The sequence below is a fragment of the Rhododendron vialii genome, chromosome 4a, assembly GCF_030253575.1.
Source record: "Rhododendron vialii isolate Sample 1 chromosome 4a, ASM3025357v1".
In the NCBI taxonomy this organism is placed as follows: Eukaryota; Viridiplantae; Streptophyta; class Magnoliopsida; order Ericales; family Ericaceae; genus Rhododendron; species Rhododendron vialii.
In genome coordinates, this window is record NC_080560.1 from 7005901 (window position 1) to 7032655 (window position 26755).

General features: G+C 37.2%; 3 protein-coding genes across 3 annotated transcripts in view; 2 read left to right on the forward strand and 1 right to left on the reverse strand.

The window, feature by feature from the left end:
• LOC131322958 (transcription initiation factor TFIID subunit 6) overlaps positions 1-26755 on the reverse strand; it is a 53418-nt gene that overhangs the window by 17397 nt on the left and 9266 nt on the right. The window lies entirely within an intron of this gene.
• LOC131322960 (protein IQ-DOMAIN 33) overlaps positions 1792-26755 on the forward strand; it is a 42053-nt gene continuing 17089 nt past the window's right edge. The window contains exon 1 of the mRNA XM_058354568.1: positions 1792-1795. The gene's annotated coding sequence lies outside the window, so the exon portion shown is untranslated. The remainder of the gene's footprint in view (positions 1796-26755) is intronic.
• On the forward strand, positions 20848-26100 carry LOC131322962 (two-component response regulator ARR18-like). Its single transcript, XM_058354572.1, has 2 exons — positions 20848-20857; positions 25243-26100. Exon 2 carries the CDS (start codon positions 25268-25270, stop codon positions 25712-25714), a length of 447 nt encoding a protein of 148 aa, XP_058210555.1. The 5' UTR covers positions 20848-20857; positions 25243-25267; the 3' UTR covers positions 25715-26100.

A 26755-nucleotide genomic window follows, 5' to 3' on the forward strand; every position in this document is an offset into this window, starting at 1 on the left:
GTTGCAAGAATTTGACATCACCATCAAAGATAAGAAAGGGGTAGAAAACGTGGTGCCGATCATTTGTCACACTTGGATTTTGAAGACCGTACTTCTCACATACCCATTGGAGACACTTTTCCCGATGAGCAGCTCTTCAGTGTATCCCAAGCCCCGTGGTTTGCTGACATTGTCAATTACTTGGTTATGGGCTTGATTCCAACCCATTAGTCCTCTCATGAGCGCCGACGATTCCTTGCCGAAGTGAAACACTTTTCTTATGATGATCCATATTTGTTCAAATACTGCCCTGACCAGATCATCCGCCGGTGTGTTCCTGATTCTGACCAACGTGGAATCCTACAATTTTGCCATACCGAAGCATGTGGAGGGCATTTTTCTGCAAGGAAGACCACCGCCAAGATCCAACAATGTGGTTTTTATTGGCCAACTTTGAACCAAGATGCTTATGCCTTCTGCAAATCGTGTGACCGTTGCCAACAATTGGGCAGTGTGACCCGGAGGAATGAAATGCCCCAAGCCAAGTTTCTTGTTGTAGAGGTATTTGACTGTTGGGGTATCGACTTTATGGGGTCGTTTCCGATGTCTTTTGGCAACTTGTATATTCTCTTGGCAGTGGATTATGTGTCAAGATGGGTTGAGGCCATTGCAACTCGTACCAATGATCACAAAGTAGTGCTTGACTTTCTTAAGGAGCATATCTTGTCTCGGTTTGGGGTCCCTTGTGCCATTATTAGCGACCAAGGTTCTCATTTTTGCAACCGGCCATTCGCCGCGTTGATGATGAAATATGGTATAACGCACAAGGTCTCCCTCGCATATCACCCTCAAACCAACGGTCAAGCCGAGCTCGCCAACCGTGAGGTAAAACGTACTCTTGAGAAAACGATAAATCCCAATCGGAAGGATTGGTCTTTAAGGTTGACTGATGCTCTTTGGGCGTATCGTACCGCATACAAGACCGTTTTGGGCGCTTCGCCCTATCGGCTTGTATATGGTAAGGCATGCCACCTTCTGGTGGAATTAGAGCACAAGGCATATTGGGCTGTAAAACAGTTGAACTATCGTTTGCCCGATGCCGAAGTTCACCGTAAACTTCAATTGAATGAGCTTGAGGAAATCCGTAGAGATGCCTATGATAATACTAATGTTTACAAGTCCAAGGTAAAGGATTTCCATGATAAGCACATTCAAAGGAAAAATTTCGAAGTTGGTCAAAAAGTTCTTTTATATAACTCCAAGCTTCATCTTTTTCCCGGCAAGTTGCGTTCCCGATGGATTGGTCCTTACATTGTGCATAAAATTTACCCTCATGGGGCCATTGAAGTCGAGAACCCTATGAATGGGAATGTTTTTAAGGTCAATGGGCAAAGGCTTAAGCCATTTTTGGAAAATTTTCCAGTGGGGAAAATTGAGGAGGAATTGGTCTCACCGGTGTATCCGGTTGCCTTTGTTGTTTGATTCGGTTGTTTGATTTATGTTTGCATGGGGAGCAAAAGCGTAACCGCTGAACTTAACTGTTTGTCAGACCAGGCCCCCCGGGTAGGGGGTACCCTCCATTGACTTGGGTGTATGTAGCTTTGCACGCCGCTACTCAAAAAAGGATCGTGTGCCCAGCTCCGGTTAGTAAGGGCAATGTTTCGTTTGTTGTACATATTTGCATGCTTGTTTAGTTTTAGGATTTTCACACCAAGAGATTTCACTAATGCATCATTGTATCGGGCTTTCGTTAGTCCTTCTTTGTCGTAGTTCGCCATTAATGATCCATGCTCACAAGATATGTCCCTATCAGGGGCAATTTAGGTCTTTGGGTGGGGCTTAATATTCCCATGCTTTGGTACAAGGCTCTGTCTTGCCTCACTTTGTTTCGATCATAGGGAACGCTGGGCTTAATTGCTTGGCGAGGTCAGGCGGTGAATTTTACTTCGGGCATGATGTAGCAAGTTTCGATGGTCTAGTATAGCCACCCATGTCTTGTCTACTTGGTGCGACACGGGGAGAAAAGTATGACTCGTGAGATTGCGTGAAAATCGGGTGGTGTTCTCTGATTGTTTTCCTGTGTTTACCTGTTGTTGGCGCCCGGATAACACAAGCCGGGCGGTTCTAATGTCATTTGTTCCTTAGTAGGTAGTTCGAGCTTCAGTCTTTTACAGGGTGTACATGCTACCTCACCAGCCTTGGTGGTTTGGATCTAACGTCGGAGTGAGTAAGGCATTCAGGAGCCCTAAGCATGGGTGCGATTACGCGTCGAGGTTGTTAGTCCAATAAAACTTTGGCCATGATCCTGTGTGACTAGCTATGGTTCCGTTGGAAGAGCCGAAGGAGTTGACCTTGGAAGCAGTTCGGATGACGAAAGGAAGCAATGACGCAAAAGCCTCCAACTTGGTCGAGGTATAAGGGGGTTGACATTCCCCCGTAGGTACGATCTTTTGTTCCTTTTTCCCTACTGTTGTTCTCCATGCTATGAGGGCATAGCATATTTCAAGTTGGGGGGAGGGACATAAATCGGATATTTATGTTTTATGCTTTTTGTTTAAATTTTTCATTTTCTTAGTAGTGCAATCCTTCCGTTATTACAAAGTTAGTGGATTGAAATAGCTTGGCGCATGCTCATTAAGTGGTATTTGGCAAGAGTTCGTTTTACGCAAATTTTGTGTTTTGCAACTTGCATGAATGGACTAGGGTGGAATTCACGATATCTGAGTATGTTTTGATCAAGTTTTATCCATATTACATCCTCATTCCTTACATTCTTAGTTTAGGTAAATAATCTCATGTCATGCCTAAGTGTGCTTTGATGTCTTTATTGAATCGTTAAGGAATATATGGCGTACTTAGGAGGTGATACAAGTCATTCTTTGCATGATTATACCACTTATTTGTTCCCTCGTCCTATTTTGTATCCTAGTCCGTGTCCTCCCTTTTTGTTCATTAACCTAGGAAACTGGATGCTTGGAGGGCTGTTGGAGGTTGTGTTCAATGTTAAGAAGCTGTTTTGGAGAATATGGGATGTGTCTGGTGGTTGGAAATGGAAAACATGTGAAGAGCTGCTGTTTTCCAGAAAATGCCTTTAGTTATCGATAACAATTACTAAGTTATCGATAACTCTGAGTTCAGTGGTGTCCCAGGATCATTGTTATCGATAACTACACTAAAGTTATCGATACCTGTGCGTTACGGGCGGTTTTAAAATTTGAAAAGGCACGAATAAAAACATACTGATATATACCTACTCTCTCTCTACACGACCATAACCGTTCCTATTCCCACCCTTTGCAATTCCAAACTCTCACACCTCTCCCAATATCTTCCATTTCCTCCAAAAACTTGTAAATTCTCTCATCCCTTTTCACATTCATCATGATTTCTCCATCTAATCAAGGGTTTTGAAGAATTAACAAGTCTTGCCGGTTCCGAATCTTCCAGACCAAGGTAAAATCAGAAGTATACTTTTCTCTTCCTCTCATTTTCTTTCAATTCTTCCCACCTTATACCTCCATCCATTTTCAATTTGAACCAGTTCACCATACAACTTAACCCCTAGTTTGAAATCACCCATGGTTCTTATCCTGGATTTTTGAATTTTCGGTTGCATTGGGTACTGGTAAGGCACTGTTTTGTTACCCTAGTTGTACTGAATCTTGCATACTGAAGTTGTGTTGTTCAGATCCGAAGCTTTGTTTATTGTGGGGGCTGTTTGTTTCGATGGCAAGAACAAAGCAGGTGAGCGCAAGTGCTAAGGGCAAAAATGTTGCTTCTGCATCTCGCCAGGAGAGTGAGGATGACATTGTAGAAGAGAGTGAACATGATTCGATGGAGGAGGATACTAGTGAGGAAGACTCTGCCCTTTTGGAGAGCCGAACAGGCCAGCGTGAGAAACGTCGCAAGCGTAGGACGCCCGAGGAGATGGAGGCGGATGCTAAGTTAAATTGGGTGGAGTAAATACCAGGCAGAGGTTTTAAGAGTGAGCGGCAAGTTAGTCGGAGAAGTTTTGGCAATGACAGCAATATCATCATTCAACTCGAAAATCAAGGTTTGCGTTTCTGGACTAGAGCTCTTGATGGTTATAATGCCAAAGGTGTCATCGAATTCTACCAGAAATTGGATACTAGTGAGGCGTTGACCAAAGAGAGAATTAAGTCTAAAGTAAATGGTAAAGCTATTGTGGTTGATGTTGCTGACCTATGTATTTGCGCTACGAGAGGCCCGATGGAGATATGGTCAACTACCCTTGTACTGATCCGATTGATTCGGATGTGGTTATCGGAGATCTTTATCCTACCGTTCCTAATGTTAGGGTCCCTCCGCACAAACCGGGGAAGTTTAGAGATACTTATCGGGTTTTGAATCAAGTGGTGCATTACAATCTTTTTCCCCGGGGGGCAGAGAATAAACCTTTGAGGAAGAGTGCGGAGGTGATGTATGTGTTCATGAATGATGCTGATTATAGAGCGGATTGGGCGAAGTTCATTTTTTGGCAAATTGTGGATTTCAAGGGGGATACTTTCGGCACAGCCCGTTGTCCTTTTCCATGCATGATCACCGCCTTCCTAAGGCAGAAAGGAATTTCTAAAGGGGTCTATAAGAAACTCGAAGAACCATCTCCTGGCATCATCACCAAGGCTGTGCTTGTGAAGAGCAAGTCTCAATCCAAGGCAGTTGTAGCAGGAACATCAATAGGACAATCGGTTTCTGCTCCGCCCGAGCCATCTCTATGGTCAGTTCCTAATCCTAAGGCATCAAATGAGAGTATCTGGCGGAAGCTTTGCTGCCAGAACATAGCTATTTGGAATTGCATTCAGAAGGAGAAGAAAGAGAGGAGGAAGTTGGCAAGAGAGGTTGGGGAACTCAAGCACGAGCTGGGTTGGCACACTCAGTACATTGAAAGTACAGCGGATGAGAAGTATGAGGCACCACTTAGGGCTGCGGAAGTCGAGAGTGAGGAGGAGGTGTTGTTTGGACCGGGCGTTGATCCCGGCGGGCCGTGAGGAGGTTGTTGAGCGTCAATGATCGTAGTAGTAGTTTGAAATCCCTCAATTTGGTCGGGGTGCTTGGTGGTTGGCAGCCCACCTTTCTATCTCTTTATTGTCTTAAGTAGTTGAACTTTTATTTAGGAGTTGTTAAGTTTTTGTTTAGGCCGTGTTGTGGCTTTGACTTGTTGGTTTGAGTTGGTGGCGGCGAAAAAGGGTAGTTGAACCATGCTAGTATATAGCCGCCACCTCATTTTGCTAACCGTTCTTTCTTTAAACCAAGGTCAATACATGCTATTAAGTCCTTAGTTGATCCGTAGTACGCCTTTATTCCGTCTTGATTCGTTTTGTGATGTTGTGCATAGTTAGTTCATAGCATGCTTTCTTTCGGTACTTTAGCTTTTGGCATTATAATTGTGAAAACTCTATTCAAGGTGCTCTCCTCGTAAAGGCAGGGTATTTTTGTTCCCCCTTTGCCCATTTCCGAGCACTATTCCTTGGGATGTGGTTCGTAGCATGAGATTGCATTCGTGATAGCCGTGTCTTCTCTTTTGAATTGGGATACGAACTTTTGTAATTTGCTCTGAACATGCTCGGTGATAGTAATTTACTTTGGTTTTCAGCTGTTAGTTGCAAGTTTGAATAAAATTTGTTTTTGGAACTCTTGCTAAGTTGTTTAGTTGGGGAGCACGTGCCTTAGCTATTTTGTCGGAAGGATTGTTAGTTATGTTACTGTTTCGTTTGTATTGCTCGGGACGTAGCAATGTTCAAGTTGGGGGGTGTGATACGCACACAAGATTGTAAGATCTTGGGTGCTCAAATCCTTCAATTTGCAACGTTTCTATGCTCATTTGATCGCTAAAGTCAAATTTTGCACGTAAGGTGTATTGCTGAGCCTTTCAGGTAAAACGAGCGATTAAGGCGGTTCTGCGTGCCAAAGGATGTTCGGGTAGTACATTGGTGTCCAACCACTTTAGTCCATAGAAGTGGTGCCGCCAAATCCTTGGACCTTGCGACAAAGTCTTATATGAAGCTCAACCAGTTCAGCAAGCTAGATCTTCATTTCTGCACAATGTTATCGATCACTAGAGTAATGTTATCGATAACATTGCCCCATTCCTGTTCTACGAGCACTCTTGACCCTGAGTTATCGATTACTCTGTTCTAGTAATCGATACCTTTTCACCATTTTGGTCCAGAATTTGTCCAGAAGCAAGGAGATCGATAACTTTTGTTCATTGTTATCGATAACATTGTTGCCTTGGGTGCCTATTAGAGTAATGTTATCGATAACAATCCCAATGTTATCGATAACCTTTTGTCCGTGTAGATATTTTTCTTGCTTTTTCAGACTTCCCACTTATGGAAAGTTTCTTTTTATGGGTTACTTTTTGGGGTTTTTCCTGACTTTTGAGGAGAGAGAGAGTCCTTTGTGTATAAATAGGACTACCCCTCTCCCTCTTACTTACCTAGCACATTACTACTTTTAGTTTTTCTCCATTAATGTCTTTTTAATCTTCCAAGTTGTAATTTCTCAAGAACAATTAAGGTATTTACGTTACATTAATTTCTCGTGTATTAAAGTTGTTCGTATGCTTTGGATCCTTTATAAAATCAAGTTTGTTTCCATTTCAATTGGTTAAAAAATGTTTGTCAAATCTAGCATGCTTTCTAGTCTTCTTAATATGCATGAGTAGTTGATTAGGCTTGGCTACGGAGTGATTAACGTCATGTGACTTATGTTAATCTTACCTTTCTCAACTAAATACTTGAGGTTCGGTATGGAAAATGAGCGTGGTTCATTTTTTTATGTAACAAAACTTGTCGATGTTAACCTCCGGTGATCATACGCTTGCACATATGGTTTCGTGAGCTATGTCTCGCCTCGTGTTTGCCAAGAGAATAAAAGAGCTCGCTTGTTCTCCATACTTAATTTCTAGTCTTTAATGGTTTCATAGCAAAATCTTCCGGTTGATAGCCTATGCCGTGCGATTCAACCGTGTTTTCGTTGAGAATGGTTAGTTGGCCTAAGTTACGGGCGTTACGAACTTCTATGCCTTGCCGCTTGTTAAATTAAGTTTAACTCATTCTCTAGTCACTTTCATAAGTGTTTATCACCATTCAAAGCAAAATCAAAAGTTGGCCGTCTAAACGCCGCAAACCCTTACATCTAAAAATCCTAGCAAGCTATAAAGACCATCTCTGTGGGAACGATTCCGGACTTCCGGATACTATGCTGACAATGACCTAGCCCTACGCTCGGGGTAATTCAACCTATTTCGACGGTTAGGTTGAGACGAAACATGTATAGATACTGAAATTCATAGTATCTATACAACAGTGCCTAAGGTCAGGTTTCGTTCCTTGTTTCGAACTCCATCGTTTTGACCCCCGATCACTTTTAACTTGTTCTAATCATCACCAAATCATTCCATAACATTGTAAATCATATTCGTTGAGTTTGTGGAGTATCTTTGCATCCCTCGCCCCTTGTTTGGTATAATTGGACGTTGATTTCCATATGGACTTTGATTAAATGGAAATGTCACGTTATGTGAAGATGAGATTCTTGGACACTTGTCGACACAACGAGAACATTCGGGGCCCATCGACGGGTGGATGCCTGGCAGGGGATATTGGGGTCCCATAATTAGCCTGGCAAGAGCGAATGCTCATATTGAACACTCAAGGCTCAACCTTATAGGCGGACGCTTAGCAAGGGATATCGGGGTCCCATAATTAGCCCAGCAGGAGCTTCGACTCATGACACATAATGCGAAGTGACATCGGACACATGGGAAGTTGAGATGAATGAAGGTTGAGGTGTTTACTAGATTTCGTATCGAGTATATTGGATTGTTGAACTTTGGTCATTGCCTATTGTTGGGTCTCCATCCCGTTCTTGCCTTGTGATCATCCTTACATCTCTCTTGCATATAATGTTAGCGTAGACTTTCCGACTGGGCTAGTGTAGCTCAAGCCTATTATCATTTTCAGGTACTAACATAGGGCAATAGCGTGCATGGTTGAAATGCTTGGAGGTGGAATTATTTTCGAAAGCTAACGATTGAGGAGTTACTTAGGCATCTTTGTAAATCTCTTTTGAAGATGTATTTGTAACTTTATTTGTAAATCTTTTGACTATGGAATATTGTAATCCTTAACTCTTGAATATTCAGTACTTGTGTTAATTTGGGCCTCGGAGCCAAATATTTAATATTTTGGAATGCTATATTAATTTGGTTATCGTACGGATTATGGCGAGGTTTTATTTATGGAAATCATTTATATTTATGTTAAAAAATCGAGGGTGTGACACCTACTATTTATATCCTAAAATATGCCACCCAATGAAAAAACTACACGTGGCACCAAACAGTGTAAGGTCCAATCAAAACACACAGTAATTAAGCCTGAGACACAGAAGATCAAAGGTTTAATGATAATGTTATTTTTGTACCATACGGTATCGTTTAGATTGGAAATGACCACATTTGGTCAGCAAATAATAGATCTTAAGACGATAATTAAACATAACCGTTGATTAACTCTTAACACCATAGAACAATGTCATCAAGGACCGTTTCACAAGAGAAATCAATTATATTTATATCAAATCGATCATCTAAATAATCCATGTTGAAGTACTAATCCATGTTGCATGAAAACAGGAACCCACAATCCAGAATTTAGCCACGATTAGCATCAACGAACATGGAAGGAAAAGAGTTTTCTGAGAAGATCGACCAAGTCAAGCAACTATTCGAAGGTCATTACAACCATTTTTAGAGGGAAAGAAGGGCATTAGAAATCAAATTTGAATGAAGACCTGGGCGCGAAAAGAAAACGTGGAGAACACACATTGAAGACTATAAATAGAAGAAGCAATAGAAGAAGAAAACTCTGACAAAAAATTCATCATCTGACAATTCATACAAATATGATTGCTCAGAGATCTTTCATAGTTTAGGACTTAGATTAATTAGTTTAGTATTTATAAGTTTCAAGACTTATTTGCATGTAAGATTACTTTCGATTAAATTCAAGTTATCTTATTTCTTTCCGTCTTTTTCTTACCAGAGAGTAGTCGATTGTAGGCCTGCTTTTGATTCAATTCAAGTGTGCCTATATTTTTGCATTATTTTTGTTGAAATCTTAAGAGTAATTGTATATAAACTTGTTTTTGATTAAATTCAAGCTTGTTTATGTTCAATTATGTTTTCTGATTGTAGAGCGTCAATCTATTATTGATTGGTACCTTTAGAAAAATCCTTTTAATTGAGGTAGTCAAACGGATAACACAATTGTCTGATTAAATTAGTTGTTTTGAATTAATCTGAAAAGAATAAAGTCTATTCTTTTCTGGCACGCCCTCACACAATAATCATGCCAAAGATTAAGCTAATTTAGCCCAAACACCTACGCCCTATGAAAGTGTCTAAGCCACTAAAACTTAATCAACCGTCCCATGTTTCATGAACATACAGCTTCATATTTTTCTTTCATGCATCCTATCTTTCCTGATCTAAAAATGGGTGAATATTTCGTACTTTCTCACTTGTTCTTGTCAATTGATGGTCTGTAACGACCCTGATTTTTGACCCAAATTTTTTTATACAAATTTATATTATTAAATTTCTAATTCAATAATTAATTAGATTGAATATTTAAAATATATTATTATGTGTACAATTGATATTATTTGCACTATTGTATAAGATATGTATTTAAACTTTAGATATACAAGGAATCAGTGATTCATATTTATCTCTTATCTTTCCTATCTAAATCCTTAGTAGAACTCTATTCAAACTAACTCTCCACTTCTCTATCTCTCATCCTATACATATACGCTTCCAGATACATTCTCACATGTACATACATGCGTTCGCATACATTAGAATTGAAACCCTCCCCCAAATGTGGCACTTGTCCCCTATCTTTTTACCATTATCAGTATCACTCTCCTTCCTCATTCCACCACTTCTACACTTATCCTCTCACCTTCTTACTATCTTATTCTCTCTCATCATACATACCCACATAAATCCGAAAATTGAATATCAGTATATTATTTCACTTCCAATTCTATTATTGAGTTTAGAATAAAGAGAGAGAGAGAGAGAGAGAGAGTTGTGGCCGTAGGTGTGTGCACACCGTGAGTTTCGTGGGCACACCGCTGCTGCGGGCCCTGTCGGAGTGCCGCCGGATGCTGCCTCGAGATTTCAAAACCACCATGGCGATCTACGGACACCGTACAACACTTATCCGGACTTAAAATCGCGTTTAAGGTAGTTTTCCAGAAACCCGAAACCTTAATCTGCATTTTAATGGAGTTAGGACTTAGATTTAAAGTTTATTAAAGATGATAACCTGCTGTTAAATTGTTAATTTATTTTAATCCTGTTTATATTAAAATTCAGTCCGATTGTGCTGGAATGATTAGTGTTATACCCTGTGAAAATTTATGATCGTTTAACAAGTGTTTGATTGCGAAATTACTATTAATGATGCATTGTTGATTTGTATTTGAGTGGACGTTTACGTGTTTAATAAATTATTGGGGTAGATAAATGTTTATGAAATATTCACAAGAATATTTTACTAGTAAAAATTTATTTAGATTGTAAACAAGAAATATTTTAGATTATATATTAGTTAATCTTTAACTCTAATAAATACTCCCTCCGTCCCAAAATGGATGACAATTTTTGAAACTCGTGTCATTTTTCATCGCTTATATCTTTCAATCTATAATGTTTTTCATGAGTTTGAAAACTTTGTATAATAGAACTAATCAAGAACTATCAAACAAGATCCATATTGCATATTTTTTGAGATCTATATTGAAAGATATAAGGAATTGAAATTGACACGGATATCAAAAATTGACATCCAATTTGGGACGGAGGGAGTATTGACTAAAATAGCCTCGCATAATTTTGTTGTTATAAAAATCTCATATTAATATTTAATATAGTTAGTAAATACTAAATTTAGCAATAAGTATTTTTCAATAAAAATTAGTTGTAAAATCTATAAATAATATGAGATTTAAAAAAAATATTTAAATAGTAGAAATGTTTTATAAAATTTTTAAATGAGAGAAATAGACTTAACTTTAAGTGTAGTAATTAATTGTTTGACTGAATATTATTTTGTTACTCGCATGATTAATTTTATGACAGGATTAATTTTATCGTATGGTTATGTGTTGTTAGTACTTTTAATTGAAATGTTGAATCGTGTAATATTTTGTTGTGGCTGTAGATTGGACAAATAGATTCCCGGGGTGGTTACGAGTAGTGAATAATGTAGACGATGATAAGTAAATAGAAAATGATAAAGTGTTGAAAGTATGAGTACTGTGTGGATTGTGAATTGAGCGATGGCGATGGCAAGGGTAACCTATGGGGCCCTGTGTTGAAATGGGTTACCTGCGGGGCCCAGTGTTGTGACACTAACGTATGATACGTCATGGGAAGTTTCTCTTCGGGGAAGAGAATGGGTCCCCTGAGACGATTATAGTTAGTGAGACGTTAATATATGATACGTCATGGGAAGTTTCTCTTTGAGGAAGAGAATGGGTCCCATGAGACGGTTATAGTTAGCGTGGGGTAGTGGATATCCGACCCTAATGTACGATACGTCATGGGATGACTCGATCCTCCTGTTATGGTCTTAAGTGAGAACATACTCGGTACATAACTTAGGTGCACTCACCTAGGACCCTGGTGCAGGATAAGCAAGAGGAATGGTGGACCCATGAGACGATTGTAGTTAGTGGATGTGGGAGGAAAGGATCTCGCGGAGATGATCCTTAGATTACATGTAAGATGATGAATAGTAAAGAAAAAGACGATGTGTTATTATTTTGTACCTTCGATGTATTATGAATTATTATATTGTTGATCTGCATATTGTGGTATTGGGTTTTAGGATTTCTACTTAGTGAATTATCACTCAGGATACGTTTGTATCCTGGCAAATCGTTTATTTCGGCGTTCAATTTGCCAGAATGTGTAGGATTCCACAGTGGAGCAGTTGATACAGGTGGGACCCCTGAAACGGAGTCTGGGCCAACATTGCTTGGAAATTCGTGTCAAAACTAGAGTCGCTCTGGAGTTGCTTTTGTTAAATAAATAAACATAGATTTTGTATTATTTTGAAATTGTAATTTTTGTATAAGGATAAATAGGGGCCTAATAGTTTGTGTAATGCCCCGAAATTTGGGTACGTTAAATAAAACATTTTATTGAAATAAAAACTGAGTCTGGCTCTTTTATTACAACAAAAACATGAAAAGGAGTACTTTTATTACAAACGGAAGGAAACTAAGGCTCCTAATCTACAGCTCCGCTTGTTCTTCCATCACCGCTAGCTCCTCGGCTCCGAAGGCTTCCAAGGTGTAAAGCTCGCCCTGCTCATCTATGAGATCTGACATATTATACCCGCGTCGCCACCGGTATAATATGCCAGGGTCACCAAAAAGGCAACACCGTGAGCCAAAAAGCTCAATAGAACTATCCAAACCCTCTAACCCTTAACTTATGAACGAAGAACATAATAACAACAATTCCACTTAAATCATGCATATAGTCCATACAAATATTCGATTCTACAATCCTTACTTGACTAACGTTGTGTTCATTACTTGGACTTATCGTAGACCGTGTTTTTACTTCACTTTCCTTTTTACCCAAAAACTCCTTTTTAACTCACCCAACCTCGGTTCCGCCGCGCCGGTTTCCCGAGTATCCTCACAATGGTTCCGCCGCGCCGGGTTCCCATTGGCACACAACCGCATTGGCTCCGTACCGCGGATAACCAAGCACACACCCAACCTCGGTTCCGCCGCGCCGGGTTCCCGAGTATCCTCACAATGGTTCCGCCGCGCCGGGTTCCCATTGGCATACACACACACAACTCACATAATGCACCCAAAAACCGGTCATTATGTAGTTTCAAAATATTTCCTCCCTCGGATACATATTTTTATCTTCGTTAACACACCCTAGGTGCCATGTCTCTATTTTCTTGGTTTTCGTGTCACGTTACATACATAGACTCCGTGGTGTAGGACTTTCCACATAACGAGCATTGATAAAATTAAAATGAATACAACAATATTATCCAACTCTTGACCACATAACATGTTTGAATCACAACAACAACATCATGCATCCCATTCATTTTTAAACAAAGATAACCTTATCTACATAAGCTTTAATGAACAAAGTTACTTTCAAATGAACTTATTTTTGAGTTATGATACAAAACTACTTATACTTAGGAATAGAGATAAGAAGTTACTACCGGGATGGAAGTTAAGGAAATCCTACCTTGCTTCTTGGCGGTAGTAGTTGGCTAAGAAGATTCGGTCGTCGGTTTTGGATTTCGGCGGCGTAACGGCGTTGGTTTGCTTCGAAAGGAAGAGAGTTGATCTTTTCTCTTCCTAGAAACAACTTTCTAACTAACTAAGCTACTTTAAAAGATCTAACGGTGGTTTTGGGAGGTGGTTTGGTGGTTTCTTTCAAGAACACTCAAGAACTCAAGAAAAGAAGAACTTTGGAAGCAAGAACACTAAGAAATTCTAGAGAGAAGTTGGAGCAAAGTGAGAAGGTGTGAGTTTAAGCTTGGAGTGAGCTTCTATTTATAGGCAAGGCTCTCCCTCTCTCCCTCTTTGGCCGGCCCCTCTCTCTCTCTCTCTCTCTATGTCACACTTTATTTCACATGTCATGCTTTGATTGAAAGGTTGGAAGCTAAATTGGTAGGCTTGCATGGCTAGTTTAGTCCTTGGATGGGATTCTTGGAAGATTTGTTGCCATGGAGGAGACATGGGTACAAGATTCTTGGTTTCAACAAATGAAATTGGTACAAAGGAGGTTAATGGGGTTAAGATTTGGCTAGGAAAGGAATCACCAAAGATTTGAAGTACTTTGAAAGACTAATGTCACACATCAAATCCATCTTCTTCTTCCTTCCTCTTTCCTCCTCTCTCTCTCCCTCTCTCTCTCTCTCTCTCTCTCTCTCTCTCGGCCTCTCTCTCCTCTCCTCTCTCTCGGCCTCTCTCTCCTCTCTCTCCCTCTCTCTCTCTCATGTACTAACTATATATGTATATATATGTATGTACTAACATGAAAGAATACAAATAAATAATAGGTACTTTTGTACAAAAGGGTAATTTAGTCTTTAAGGGTCAAGATTCACTCTTTAAACCAATACAAAAAGTACCGTACTTTAATTAATATAATAATGTACTTTTGTACTCCCGGGAATCTTAACAAACATTAGTTTAATGGGTTAAGTACTTTGGTTGAAAGATGAGCCTATTACCCAATGGTTAATAGAATCCCTAATGGTTATTATCCAATGGATAATAAGGTACGGGTACTTTATATACTAAAATAAGTTTTTGGAAAGACTACATGTCCTTTTGTAAAATCCCATGTGTTTATATATATATGTACTTAACCAATTAAATAAAGAAAAGGCTTTTGTCCAATGGGTAAAGATTACCCTAATGGTTATTATCCAATGGTCCAAGGTTACTTGGGTACTTTTATTAGAAAAAATAATCAAAAGTACTTTTCAAATGTCATTTCTTTAAAAGATCAAAGTACTTGTTCAAATCTTTCAAAAATCCTTTTAATATAAAGAAATGGGTTTCTATTATCCAATGGATAATAATTCCCCTAACATCTATCGTCCAATGGATAAAGAATAAAACCAAAATAATAAAAGAAAATAATTAAACAATTACTAGTCTAGGGTTCAAAAGGTTCAAAAGGTTCAACATGGGCAAAATGGTCCATCTTCGGTTAGGGAAACGTAACTAGGTGACTTTCTAGTTTGGTTACTCCATCGAGCCGGTTAGAAGCTAACTAGGCTTGCTAGGTCGGACTAAATAGTCGAGAAACGATTCTCGAGGGTCCAAAGTGTGATTAGGGTTTCTAGTCGAGAATTACGATGATAAGGCGATCGATTGCTTAAATACAAACCACAAGAAAATCAAATAAGAACATCAACGAGAAATTAAGAAATTTCAATAACAACAAGATTTTTATTGCACGAAAAATCGGAGTTGTTACAGTTTGTAAAATTCAGTGTATTTTAAGGTTACTGCTTCCGAAATCCCTTGAGAAATCGGGGCATTACATGGTCTCACTCTTCACTTAACCACAATTACATGAGAAAAAAAAAAATTCACAAAAGTAAACTGCTGAAAAAATTCTATGAGATTCATTATATATAGAGAGAAATGATTATGCCAAATAAATTTTTTTTTTTTTTTTTTGCGAAAACATTATTGATAAAGCTTAAAAGAAACTATTCTATATAAAAAATATTTGGATCAAGTACTTTCTGATGATATTTAGAGCCAATTTCTTTCTCGCAAGTACACTTAAAAATATGTTTAAAATAAATTGAACGAATTGGATCATCAAATATGACCCGAAAAACTCCAAACTATGAGGTTGGCTTTTAAGGTGACTGCGATCACATTTTACAGCCTCTCCTCTATCTCACGCACACCCAATCTCTCTCTCCCTACCTCCAACACGACAGACTTCCCTCCCACTCCGGCACGTCCATGTCCAGCTGACCCCAACTCCAACCAGCCCCATTTCCGGCGAACTACCGTCCCCACCCAAAACGAGATCGGAATAAGCACGTCCCTATCAAATCCCCTGCTACCGGATGCCAAACCATGTAAAGCAAAGCTCAAAAGGTCCAGCGCCTCATACCATATTTAAGTTTGCGGGAACAACGTTTTGTCAAGTACAAATTAGAAAGTTCAAAATTGGCCTGGAACAAAGCACGTCAACTGAAGCACTCTAGATTCTTTGATATCAATGCCGTTTTATCCGGGAATGTGGCCATTTTATTGACCTCAACGGCAACAAATTTGAATACCTTAGTCAGCATCGATCAATTCAAAATATTCCAAGCACAGAACTTCAAATTAAATTATGCTCCGCGTGGGGAGAAAATTAGTCCTCGTCAAAAAGGTGTCATGGGATCGAATCAATTGGCAAAAGTTCTTTGTGGGACTGCACTTATCCACAATTCTTTATGCCTTTTTGAGGACTAAATATGGCCACAAAACATTGGGGAAGGATCCAATCCAGTTAGGTAGAATCAGTTTGGTTCATTTGTTTGCATGTGAGGCTGTTCAAAAATTTGGACGGCTCCCATGGAAATAATGGACTAAACTGGTCCAAACTAACTAGACTAGATCCGACCCCCAAAATATTACTCTATCTGTCCTTAAATAAATAAATGTCGACCCGCAAACTTAAGCCTTTATAGAAATTATTTTTTAATTAAAAAATTCAAACTTTTTTCACTATTTAAAAGTGCTTATAGATAGCTATTGATTTGTGAAATATTTTTAGTTTTCAACAAAAAAAAAAAACGCATCTTCTTAAAAACCTAAGTTTGTGGTCCGAATATTTATCGAGGGACAGAGGCAGTATATAATTTCTTATCATCAGTCCTTCTCAGCATATATGATATACATGTAGACCAATATCAGTATATGATACCATGGTGGAAAAGTGTATTTATTTCCTTATATATAATTCCTTAGTCTTGCATAGATGCTAAGATTAGAGAAGCACAGTGACGTGGGGATGATTTTGTAAGAGTTGAGTTTGATTTCGAGAGGGATAATCAACCCAAAAATGTTAGCATGCATGAAACTGTTCAGGAAATAAAATGTACTTTAAATTTGGATCATTCATTTTTTTTCCTGGACAGTTTCATATACTGTACCATCTCTCTAATCAAACGAGTCAGAACGAGTTGAATAATGAATTATTTAAGTTTGGTTTTCTTTGAATCATGAATAGTTTGAGTTTGATTGTTTTTTGAATGTAAAAAATTTCATTGTGTATAAGTGTGTGTGTGTGTGTGTGTGTGTATATATATATATATATATCGATGAATATTGGGGCGGTTCCGCGGACAACCAATTAAACAGCTAAAAAACACCTCAAATTTCATTCTCATAGTTTCCGATTAAATTTTTATGATCCGAACCGTTCAATATATGCAAAATGTGATTTTAAGGGTATCCGAAAGAAATCAGCAAAAAAAAAAAAGACCTCGAAGGATTATATAGATATATATATATATATATATATATATATATATATATATACACACACACACACACACTAGTGATTGTCTGTGCCTAAAGGCACAACACGCCGAACAAAAAAAAAGGCATGACACAACACTTTTTTATTACAACTTAAAACAATATTATCCTTCCCTTCTAATAATCCTTAACAAACCCAAATGGTAAATTTTAGAATTTATTTTTAAAATTCTCTTCAAATAGGATAAACTGAACTAATTTCTTCTAAAAATAGTTTCACAACAAATAATACCACACCCATTGAAAAAGTAGGAGCACATACCCAAATAAAATTTGTAACTAACTTATGCACAACCATTCGTTAACAGCTATCACGATCAATCAATACTTAAATCACACCCGTATCCAATATAGGTCAACCAACAACTATTAAAAAAAAAAAATGAACAGTTTTAAAACTCCACTTCCCATAAGTTAGAATATTGTTTTCCTTTAACATTAAAAATGATTCTTGCAACGAAATGTTACAAAAATCGCTCTATTTTGTAATATATATATCGGGGCGGTTCCGGGGACCCTTAAAAAAACACTTCATAGTTTCCGATCGAATTTTGATGATCCGAGCCGCTCAATGTGATCAGAACGTGATTTTAAGGGTGCCATATATATATATATATATATATATATATATATATATATATACACACACACACACACTAGTGATTGTCTGTGCCTAAAGGCACAACACGCCGAACAAAAAAAAAGGCATGACACAACACTTTTTTATTACAACTTAAAACAATATTATCCTTCCCTTCTAATAATCCTTAACAAACCCAAATGGTAAATTTTAGAATTTATTTTTAAAATTCTCTTCAAATAGGATAAACTGAACTAATTTCTTCTAAAAATAGTTTCACAACAAATAATACCACACCCATTGAAAAAGTAGGAGCACATACCCAAATAAAATTTGTAACTAACTTATGCACAACCATTCGTTAACAGCTATCACGATCAATCAATACTTAAATCACACCCGTATCCAATATAGGTCAACCAACAACTATTAAAAAAAAAAATGAACAGTTTTAAAACTCCACTTCCCATAAGTTAGAATATTGTTTTCCTTTAACATTAAAAATGATTCTTGCAACGAAATGTTACAAAAATCGCTCTATTTTGTAATATATATATCGGGGCGGTTCCGGGGACCCTTAAAAAAACACTTCATAGTTTCCGATCGAATTTTGATGATCCGAGCCGCTCAATGTGATCAGAACGTGATTTTAAGGGTGCCGCCAAGAAATCAGCCAAAAAAAGACCGGGAAGGGCTTCATCCGAACAGTTTTTTATTGAACTTTATTGAACGGTCCAATAAAAAACTGCTCAAATCAAGCCCTTCCCGTTTAGTTTTTTTGCCAGTTTCTCGCAGGCACCCTTAAAATCACATTCTGAACACATTGAGCGGCTCGGATCATCAAAATTTGATCGGAAACTATGAGATTAAGATTTGAAGTGTTTTTTTCAGTGTCCCCGGAACCGCCCCGTATATATATATATATAATAAACACATTTGAGCCAAAATTAATTTGAGGGGACACTTTTTCTTCCTGAAACAAAATTTTCAGATAATTTAAAGCTCACCGTCAATGAGGAATAAACACATTATCAAAGTAAATAAGCTCTAAGAGGATATACTATAAAACCACTGTTAAGTGAAAAAGAAACCGAAGTTTTCAACGATATTTGAGCCAAACTTTGTTTCAGTTCTTATTTTTTCCAAAAAAAAGTTTAACCTGCAATTTCTCTTGTTTTTTCCAGCGAAAAGAGCTCAACTCCCAAGCTTCAATCATGTCCCGGTTACAACTCTTACTAGTAAAAAAGTAGAAATATCTAAGATAAAGCATGGTGTTCGAAGCAGTATATTTCTAGTTCTCCTAAATTTTTAAGAAAATAAGTTGGTTTTGTCCTTATTTGAATTTTTTTTGTATTTATTAATTTTTTGCCAAACTTTTGTGACTTATTAATTCGTCTTGACATGATAAATGGGAAAAGTAAAAAAAAAAATTACTTTTACCCAAATATATTAGGAAGTAACCATTTTTTAGCAGGAAATAAAATCAACTTATTTCACTTTTTTTTTGTTAAAAAGTAGTTGTTTTCTCAAAATACTTGGTAAAAGTAAAAAAAAAAATTTACTTTTCTGATTCCTCTGGTCAAGATGAATCAATAAAATTTGCAAAAATTTAGCACAAAATTAACAAATGCAAAAAAAATTAAATAAGGACAAAACCAACTTATTTTCTTAAAAGTTTAGGAGAACTTCATCTTTTTCCCGAATGAATGAATTGGTTTGTCCCTAGACAATTTAATTTATTCTTTACCTCGTTTCTCAATTTTGCTTAGCCAAAAATTTCTCAAATTTACATTTTTTGAGTTCAAGAAAATACACCTTTTGCAATCAAACATAAGGATAAGTGTGCTGCATGATTACTAAAATACGCTTTATCCAAAATTAGTGAAAGTTTACTAATAAATAAAAGTCAGTGAAAATGGCTAAAACCCTCGGGTATCCTACCCTAAACCTTATGGTATCATATAAAAGTGCCTAAAACTCTAACGTACCATATGAAAGTGCCTAAAACACTAAAAGTGCACTCTAAAATTTTATAAAAGTGCCTAAATTCTAGGGTACCAAGGATACCCTACAACCGTTGTAGGGTACCCTACCCTATGGCTCAACAATTCAAAAAGTTGAAAGACCTCCATTGAAAACTATTTTACTAGCATCCTTCCCCTAAATGAAAACTATTTTATCGTACTTATGGCTAATTTAGTTTGCCATTTTAAAGCTCAAACAAATCTATGATATATCTTTAGTAATAGATTCACTTATTTGGGTGTTAGAATAAAATTTTAGACGCTATAAATATACTTATGAAAGTACCTACTGTTTATACCTAAAATATGCCACCCAATGAAAAAACTGCGTGGCATTAAACAGTGTAAGGTCCAATCAAAACACACGGTAATTAAGCCTGAGACACAGAAGATCAAGGGTTTAATGATAACGTTATTTTGGTACTATACGGTATCGTTTAGATTCGAAACGACCACATTTGGTCAACAAATAATAGATCTTAAGACGATAATTAAGCATAATCGTTGATTAACTCTTAAAACTATAGAACGGTGTCATCAATGACCGTTTCACAAGAGAAATCAGTTATGTTTATGTCAAATCATCTAAATAATCCATGTTGCATGAAAACAGGAACCCACTATCCAGAATTTAGCCACGATCAGCAACAACGAACGTGGAAGAAAAAAAAGTTTTTTGAAAAGACCAAGTCAAGCAACCGTTCAAATGTCATTACAACCGTTTTTAGAGGGAAAGAAGAGCATTTGAAATCAAATTTGAATGACGACTTGGGCGCCAAAAGAAAACGTGGAGAACACAGATCGAAGATAGTCCCTTTGTTTATAAATATAAGAAACAATGGAAGAAGAAAACCTTGACAAAAATTCATCATCTGACAATTCATACAAGTATGATTGCTCAAAGATCTATCATAATTTAGGACTTAGATTAATTAGTTTAGTATTTGTAAGTTTGAAGACTTATTTGCATGTAAGATTACTTTTGATTAAATTCAAGTTATCTTATTTGTTTCTATCTTTTTCTTACTAGAGAGTAGTCGATTATAGGCCTGCTTTTGATTTAATTCAAGTGTGCCTATATTTTTGCATTATTCTTGTTGAAATCTTAAGAGTAATTGTATATAAACTTGTTTTTGATTAAATTCAAGCTTTTTTATGTTCAGTTATCTTTTCTGATTGAAAAGCGTCAATCTATTATTGATTGATACCTTTAGAAAAATTCTCTTAATTGAGGTAGTGGAACGGATAACACAATTGCCTGATTAAATTAGTTGTTTTGAATTAATCTAAAAAAAATAAATTCTATTCTTTTTTGGCACGCTCTCACATAATAATCTTGCCAAATATTAAGCTAATTTAGCCCAAACACCTACGCCCTATGAAAGTGTCTAACCACTAAAACTCAATCAACCGTCCCATGTTTCATGAACGTACAGCTTCATATTTTTCTTTCATGTATCCTATCATTCCTGATCTAAAAATGGGTGAATATTTCGTACTTTCTCACTTGTTCTTGTCAATAGATGGTCTCACTCTTCACTTAACCACGATTACATGAGAAAAAAAAATCACAAAAGAAAAGAAAACTGCTGAAAAAGTTCTATGAGATTCATTATATACAGAGAGAAATGATTATGTCAAAAAAAAAAATTGTGCCAAAATATTATTGATAAAGCTTGACAGAAATTATTCTATATAAAAAATATTTGGATCAAGCACTTTCTGATGATATTTTGAGCTAATTTCTCTATCACAAGTACACTTAAAAATATGTTTACAACAAATTGAACGAATTAGATCATCAAAATATGACCCGAAAAGCTCGGAACTATGAGGTCGACATTTAATGTGATTGCGATCACACTTTACAGCCTCTCCTCTATCTCTCTCACACCCAATCTCTCTCTCCCTCCCTCCATCACGACAGACATCCCTCCCACTCCGGCACGTTCATGTCCGGCTGACCCCAACTCCAACCAGCCCCATTTCCGGCGAACCACCGTCCCCACCCAAAGCGAGATCGGAATAAGCACGTCCCTATCCATATATAGCTTTAATTCCAAGCACAGAACTTCAAATTCTGCTCCACGTGGGGAGAAAATTCGTCCTCATCAAAAAGTTATCATGGGATCGAATCAATTGGCAAAAGTTCTTTGTGGGACTGCACTTATCCGCAGTTCTTTATGCCTTTTTGAGGACTAAATATGGCCACAATACATTGGGGAATGATCCAGTCCAATTTGATTCATTTGTTTGCATCTGAGGCCGTCCAAAAATTTGGACGGTTCGGATGCAAACAACGGACTAAACTAGTCCAAACTAACTAGACTAGATCCGACCCCCAACATATTACTCTATCAGTCGTTAAATAAATAAATATCAACCCGCAAATTTAAGCCTTTAAAGAAATATTTTTTTAATTAAAAAATTCAAACTTTTTTCACTATTTGAAAGTGCTTATTGATAGTTATTGATTTGTGAATTTTTTTTAGTTTTTAATGAAAAAACGCATCTTTTTAAAAATCTAGATTTGCGGTCCGAATATTTATCGAGGGACGGAGGCAGTATATAATTTCTTATCATCAGTCCTTCTCAGCATATATGATATACATGTAGACCGATATCAGTATATGATACCATGGTGGAAAAGTGTATTTATTTCCTTATATATAATTCCTTAGTCTTGCATAGATGCAAAGATTACATAAGCACAGTGACGTGGGGATGATTTTGTAAGAGTTGAGTTTGATTTCGAGAGGGATAATCAACCCAAAAATGTTAGCATGCATGAAACTGTTCAGGAAATAAAATGTACTTTAAATTTGGACCATTCATTTTCTTTTCTGGACAGTTTCATATACTGTACCATCTCTCTAATCAAACGAGTCAGAACGAGTTGAATAATGAATTATTTAAGTTTGGTTTTCTTTGAATCATGAATAGTTTGAGTTTGATTGTTTTTTGAATGTAGAAAATTTCATTGTGTATAAGTGTGTGTATATATATCGATATATATCGGGGCGGTTCCGTAAACAACCAATTAAATACCTAAAAAACATCCCAAATCTCAATTTTATAGTTTTCAATTAAATTTTTATGATCCGAATCGTTCAATGTGTACAGAGTGAGATTTTAAGGGTACCCTTGAGAAATTAACAAAAAAAAAAGACTGGGAAGGGCTGGATCTTTGCAGTTTTTAGCTGCTTAGATCCAGCCCTTCCCGGTCTTTTTTTTTTTTTTTTGCTTATATCTCGCGAGCACTTTTAAAATCACGTTCTGATCACATTAAGCAGCTCAGATTATTAAATTTAATTGGGAACTATGAGGTAATTTTTTAGGTGTCTAATTAGTTGTCCCCGGAACCGCCCTGACACCTAAAGAAACACCTAAATAAACACCTCAAATATCAATCTCATAGTTTTCGATTAAAATTTTATGATCTGAACCGTTCAATGTGTGCATAATGTGATTTTAAGGATGCTCACGAGAAATTAGCAAAAAATATGATCGAAAAATGCTTGTTTTGAGCAGTTTTTAATTGAATCGTTCATCAAAACTGAGCTAAAAATTGCTCAGATCAAGCCATTTCTGGTCATTTATTTTATTGATTTCTTGTAAGTACTCTTAAAATCACGTTTTGATCACATTGATCGACTCTGAGTATAAAAATTTTATTGAAAACTATGAGATGTTTTTTTAGATGTTTTTTAGATGAGATGTATATATATACACACACAGTAGGCTTCTACTGCAGACGTACGCAGTTTGTTGAGATGCGGACTCCTTTTTTGAGCCGTTGGATCTGGAATTTTAAAATTGAACTCGCGTGTCAAATGGGGGCGTGGGTCAGGTAAAATTGGTATCAGGTCAACCGGTTCCCACACGCGGACCCTTTTTCTTTTCCAGCTTCCAGTGGAAGCTTTGCTTTTGCTTCAAACGGAGAGAGATTGAGGGCGATTTTGAAGAACGACGAAGAAGAGAAGAGCGACAACGACCGACGAAACGAAGAACCAGAAGAATGCTAGAGATCGATCGATTTTAGACCCCGAATTTTTTTTCTCGTTCCCCCTTTTCTCTGCTTGTCGTTCAAACACACAGAGAGAGAGAAGCAGTCGACGAACGACAAGCAACAACCAACTCGACGAACAGAGGTCTCTCTCTCTCTCTCTTTCTCTCTTCGTGCATCTGTGGACATGTCTGAATGAGGGGGGGGGGGGGACCTTCACCCAATCCATGGTTGTTTAAACTCGCGAATTACTCCCCTTTAGTGCGAAAAAAATTAAATAAGGACAAAACCAACTTATTTTCTTAAAAGTTTAGGAGAACTTCATCTTTTTCCCGAATGAATGAATTGGTTTGTCCCTAGACGATTTAATTTATTCTTTACCTTGTTTCTTAGTTTTACTTAGCCAAAAATTTCTCAAATTTTTATTTTTTAAGTTCAAGAAAATACACCTTTTGCAATCAAACATAAGGACGAGTGTGCTGCATGATTACTAAAATACTCTTTATCCAAAATTAGTGAAAGTTCACTAACAACCCTGCTATCCGCAGACACGATTTGCAGAGAACCACGCAGAGAAAAACACGTTTGGCCCCATTTCGGGTCCCGAAAAAATCTAGAAAAATATTCATAAATTTTAACGCCCCTACGAATCCAAAAGTAATACTTACCGATATCCGCTGGAGCTGATTTTTTACAGGGCCCCATAAAATAATATTCAAAAATTTATGAATATTTTTCTAGATTTTTTCGGGACCCAAAATGGGGCCAAACGCGTTTTTCTCTGCGTGGTTCTCTGCAAATCATCTCTGCTGTTAGAATTTTTGGTTCAATAATAACTAAAAGTTAGTGAAAATAGCTAAAACCCTAAACTATCCTACCCTAAACCTTATAATATCATATAAAAGTGCCTAAAACCCTAACATACCCTATGAAAATGTCTAAAACATTAAAAGTGCACTCTAAAATCTTATGAAAGTGCTTAAATCCTAAGGTACCAAGGATACCATACAACCGTTGTAGGGTACCCTACCCTATAGCTCGACAATTCAAAAAGTTGAAAGATCTCCACTGAAAACTATTTTACCAGCATCCTTCTCCTAAATGAAAACTATTTTATTGTACTTATGGCTAATTTTTTCTTAATTAATTGCCAAAAAGTAAAAAACACCCCGACTTAATTAATCTTCAATTTTAATTGGTTGAGATGTATTTTAAATGCGCTTCACGTTTGTACTTTCATGACTCACTCATGCATGTGCACGCGTATTATGTCCTCGGGTCCCAGAGGACAACGTCCTTCACAGTTTTGCTTTTGCGTCAATGTTTCTTCAATCATTTTCTAATTTTTCCATGTATGCATGCATTAACCTTGACAATAGTAATTAATTAAGGTTCTTCCCTCATAACCTTATATCCTCGTCTATATATATAGCATGGGAGTTGGCTTGTTTTTGTATCAAGTAAGCAAAAGCAGAGAGAGAGAGAGAGAGAGAGAGAGAGAGAGAGAGAGAGAGAGAGAGAATGCCGAGGCAGGTGAAAAAGAAAAGCGATCCAATTGCGGATGGTATCGAGAAAGGGCTCGACGCAGCACACGGTGTGGTCGACCATCTGTTGTGGCCTTTGAAACCCATCGACAGCGTCATTCACGGCACTGCTCGAGGCGTAAAGAACTGGCTCTGCGACGAACATCCCACGGACAACGCCGCCAAGCCAAAAACGAACACAAAGAAGAAACCTGCAGTCGTTAGCAGCAGCAGCGACGATGAGGACGACGACAGTGGTGACGAGGATGACAGTGACGGTTCCGAGTCGGCCCCGCCTTGCAAGGGCAAGGGCGGCCACCACAACGTCGGCAAATTCGGCGGTGTTAAGAACAACCACGCCAACGGTGCTGGCAATAATAACAACGTCAACGGCAAACTCGATGCTAAGATGGGCAACCAGAAGCTCCTCCCTAGGAAAAAATAAACCTACCTACGTACGCACGTATATATACTATATATAATAATCAAATAATGCAATAAACCCATATCTATTCTCATAAAATTACTACAAAGTAAAGTGACTGGTTCATATTCAAAAGTGTCGTCAGATGAACCGTACGCAAGACGACTACGACTCTTAGACGTCACTTTATTATGAAAGTAGTACTGTAGTTTTTATGAGAACAAATACGGGGTCTGTAGCGTTAGCTCTGTAATGTGTAATGTGCAATGTGTGCTGTGTGAAAATAAGGCCGAGGGCTTAGCTTCTTTACGAGGCCTGTATATGCATGAATTATAAGTTCTGGTGTATGCATGAACGCTACCTTGTTTATTGTGTGAAATCTATATAAATTGTGTGTCTTATACCTACAGGTAATTGTTAGTTTTTTATTAAGGTTTTTGAAATACTTATTCGTATCGATGAAGAAAATATAGGAAGCGTAAAATTATTATTGATTATCAAAAGCTCAAAAATGTTCACTAAAGAAAATAACCCACAATTAATAGGTAGAATTCTCCCATTGAAACCAGGGGCAGTCCTAGTCCTAGGGGAGTGCAAGAGGGGGCTAGGCCTTGCACACCTCTCAATTATCTCATTAGTTCTATTGTATTTTTTGTTTTGTTTGTTGAGGTATAAACTAAGAAAGAATGATCCCAACATTAAAATCCCAGAGTTTTTCCTTCAGAAAATGCATACCACTCATTTTTTTCCAAAACGTATACTTATGCAATCCAATTTGGTCTTTTTTTGTTGTTTGCAAGTTGGAAATGTACTTCATGATATTAATGAAATTAAGGCCTAGTTTTCTGAAGAAATTTTTTTTTTGTTTTTATTCAAAAAAATCGCATTTGTTAGATTTGCATCAAACTTTTATGGATTGTTGGTTTCGTCTCGACGAGAACAAATTCAAAAAGTAACAAAATTATGACTTTTTACACAATTTTTGTTGAAAATATTCAAAATTTAGCACTTTTAGCTCAATTTTTTTTTTACAAAAAACTAACAAATGTAGAAAATTTTGAA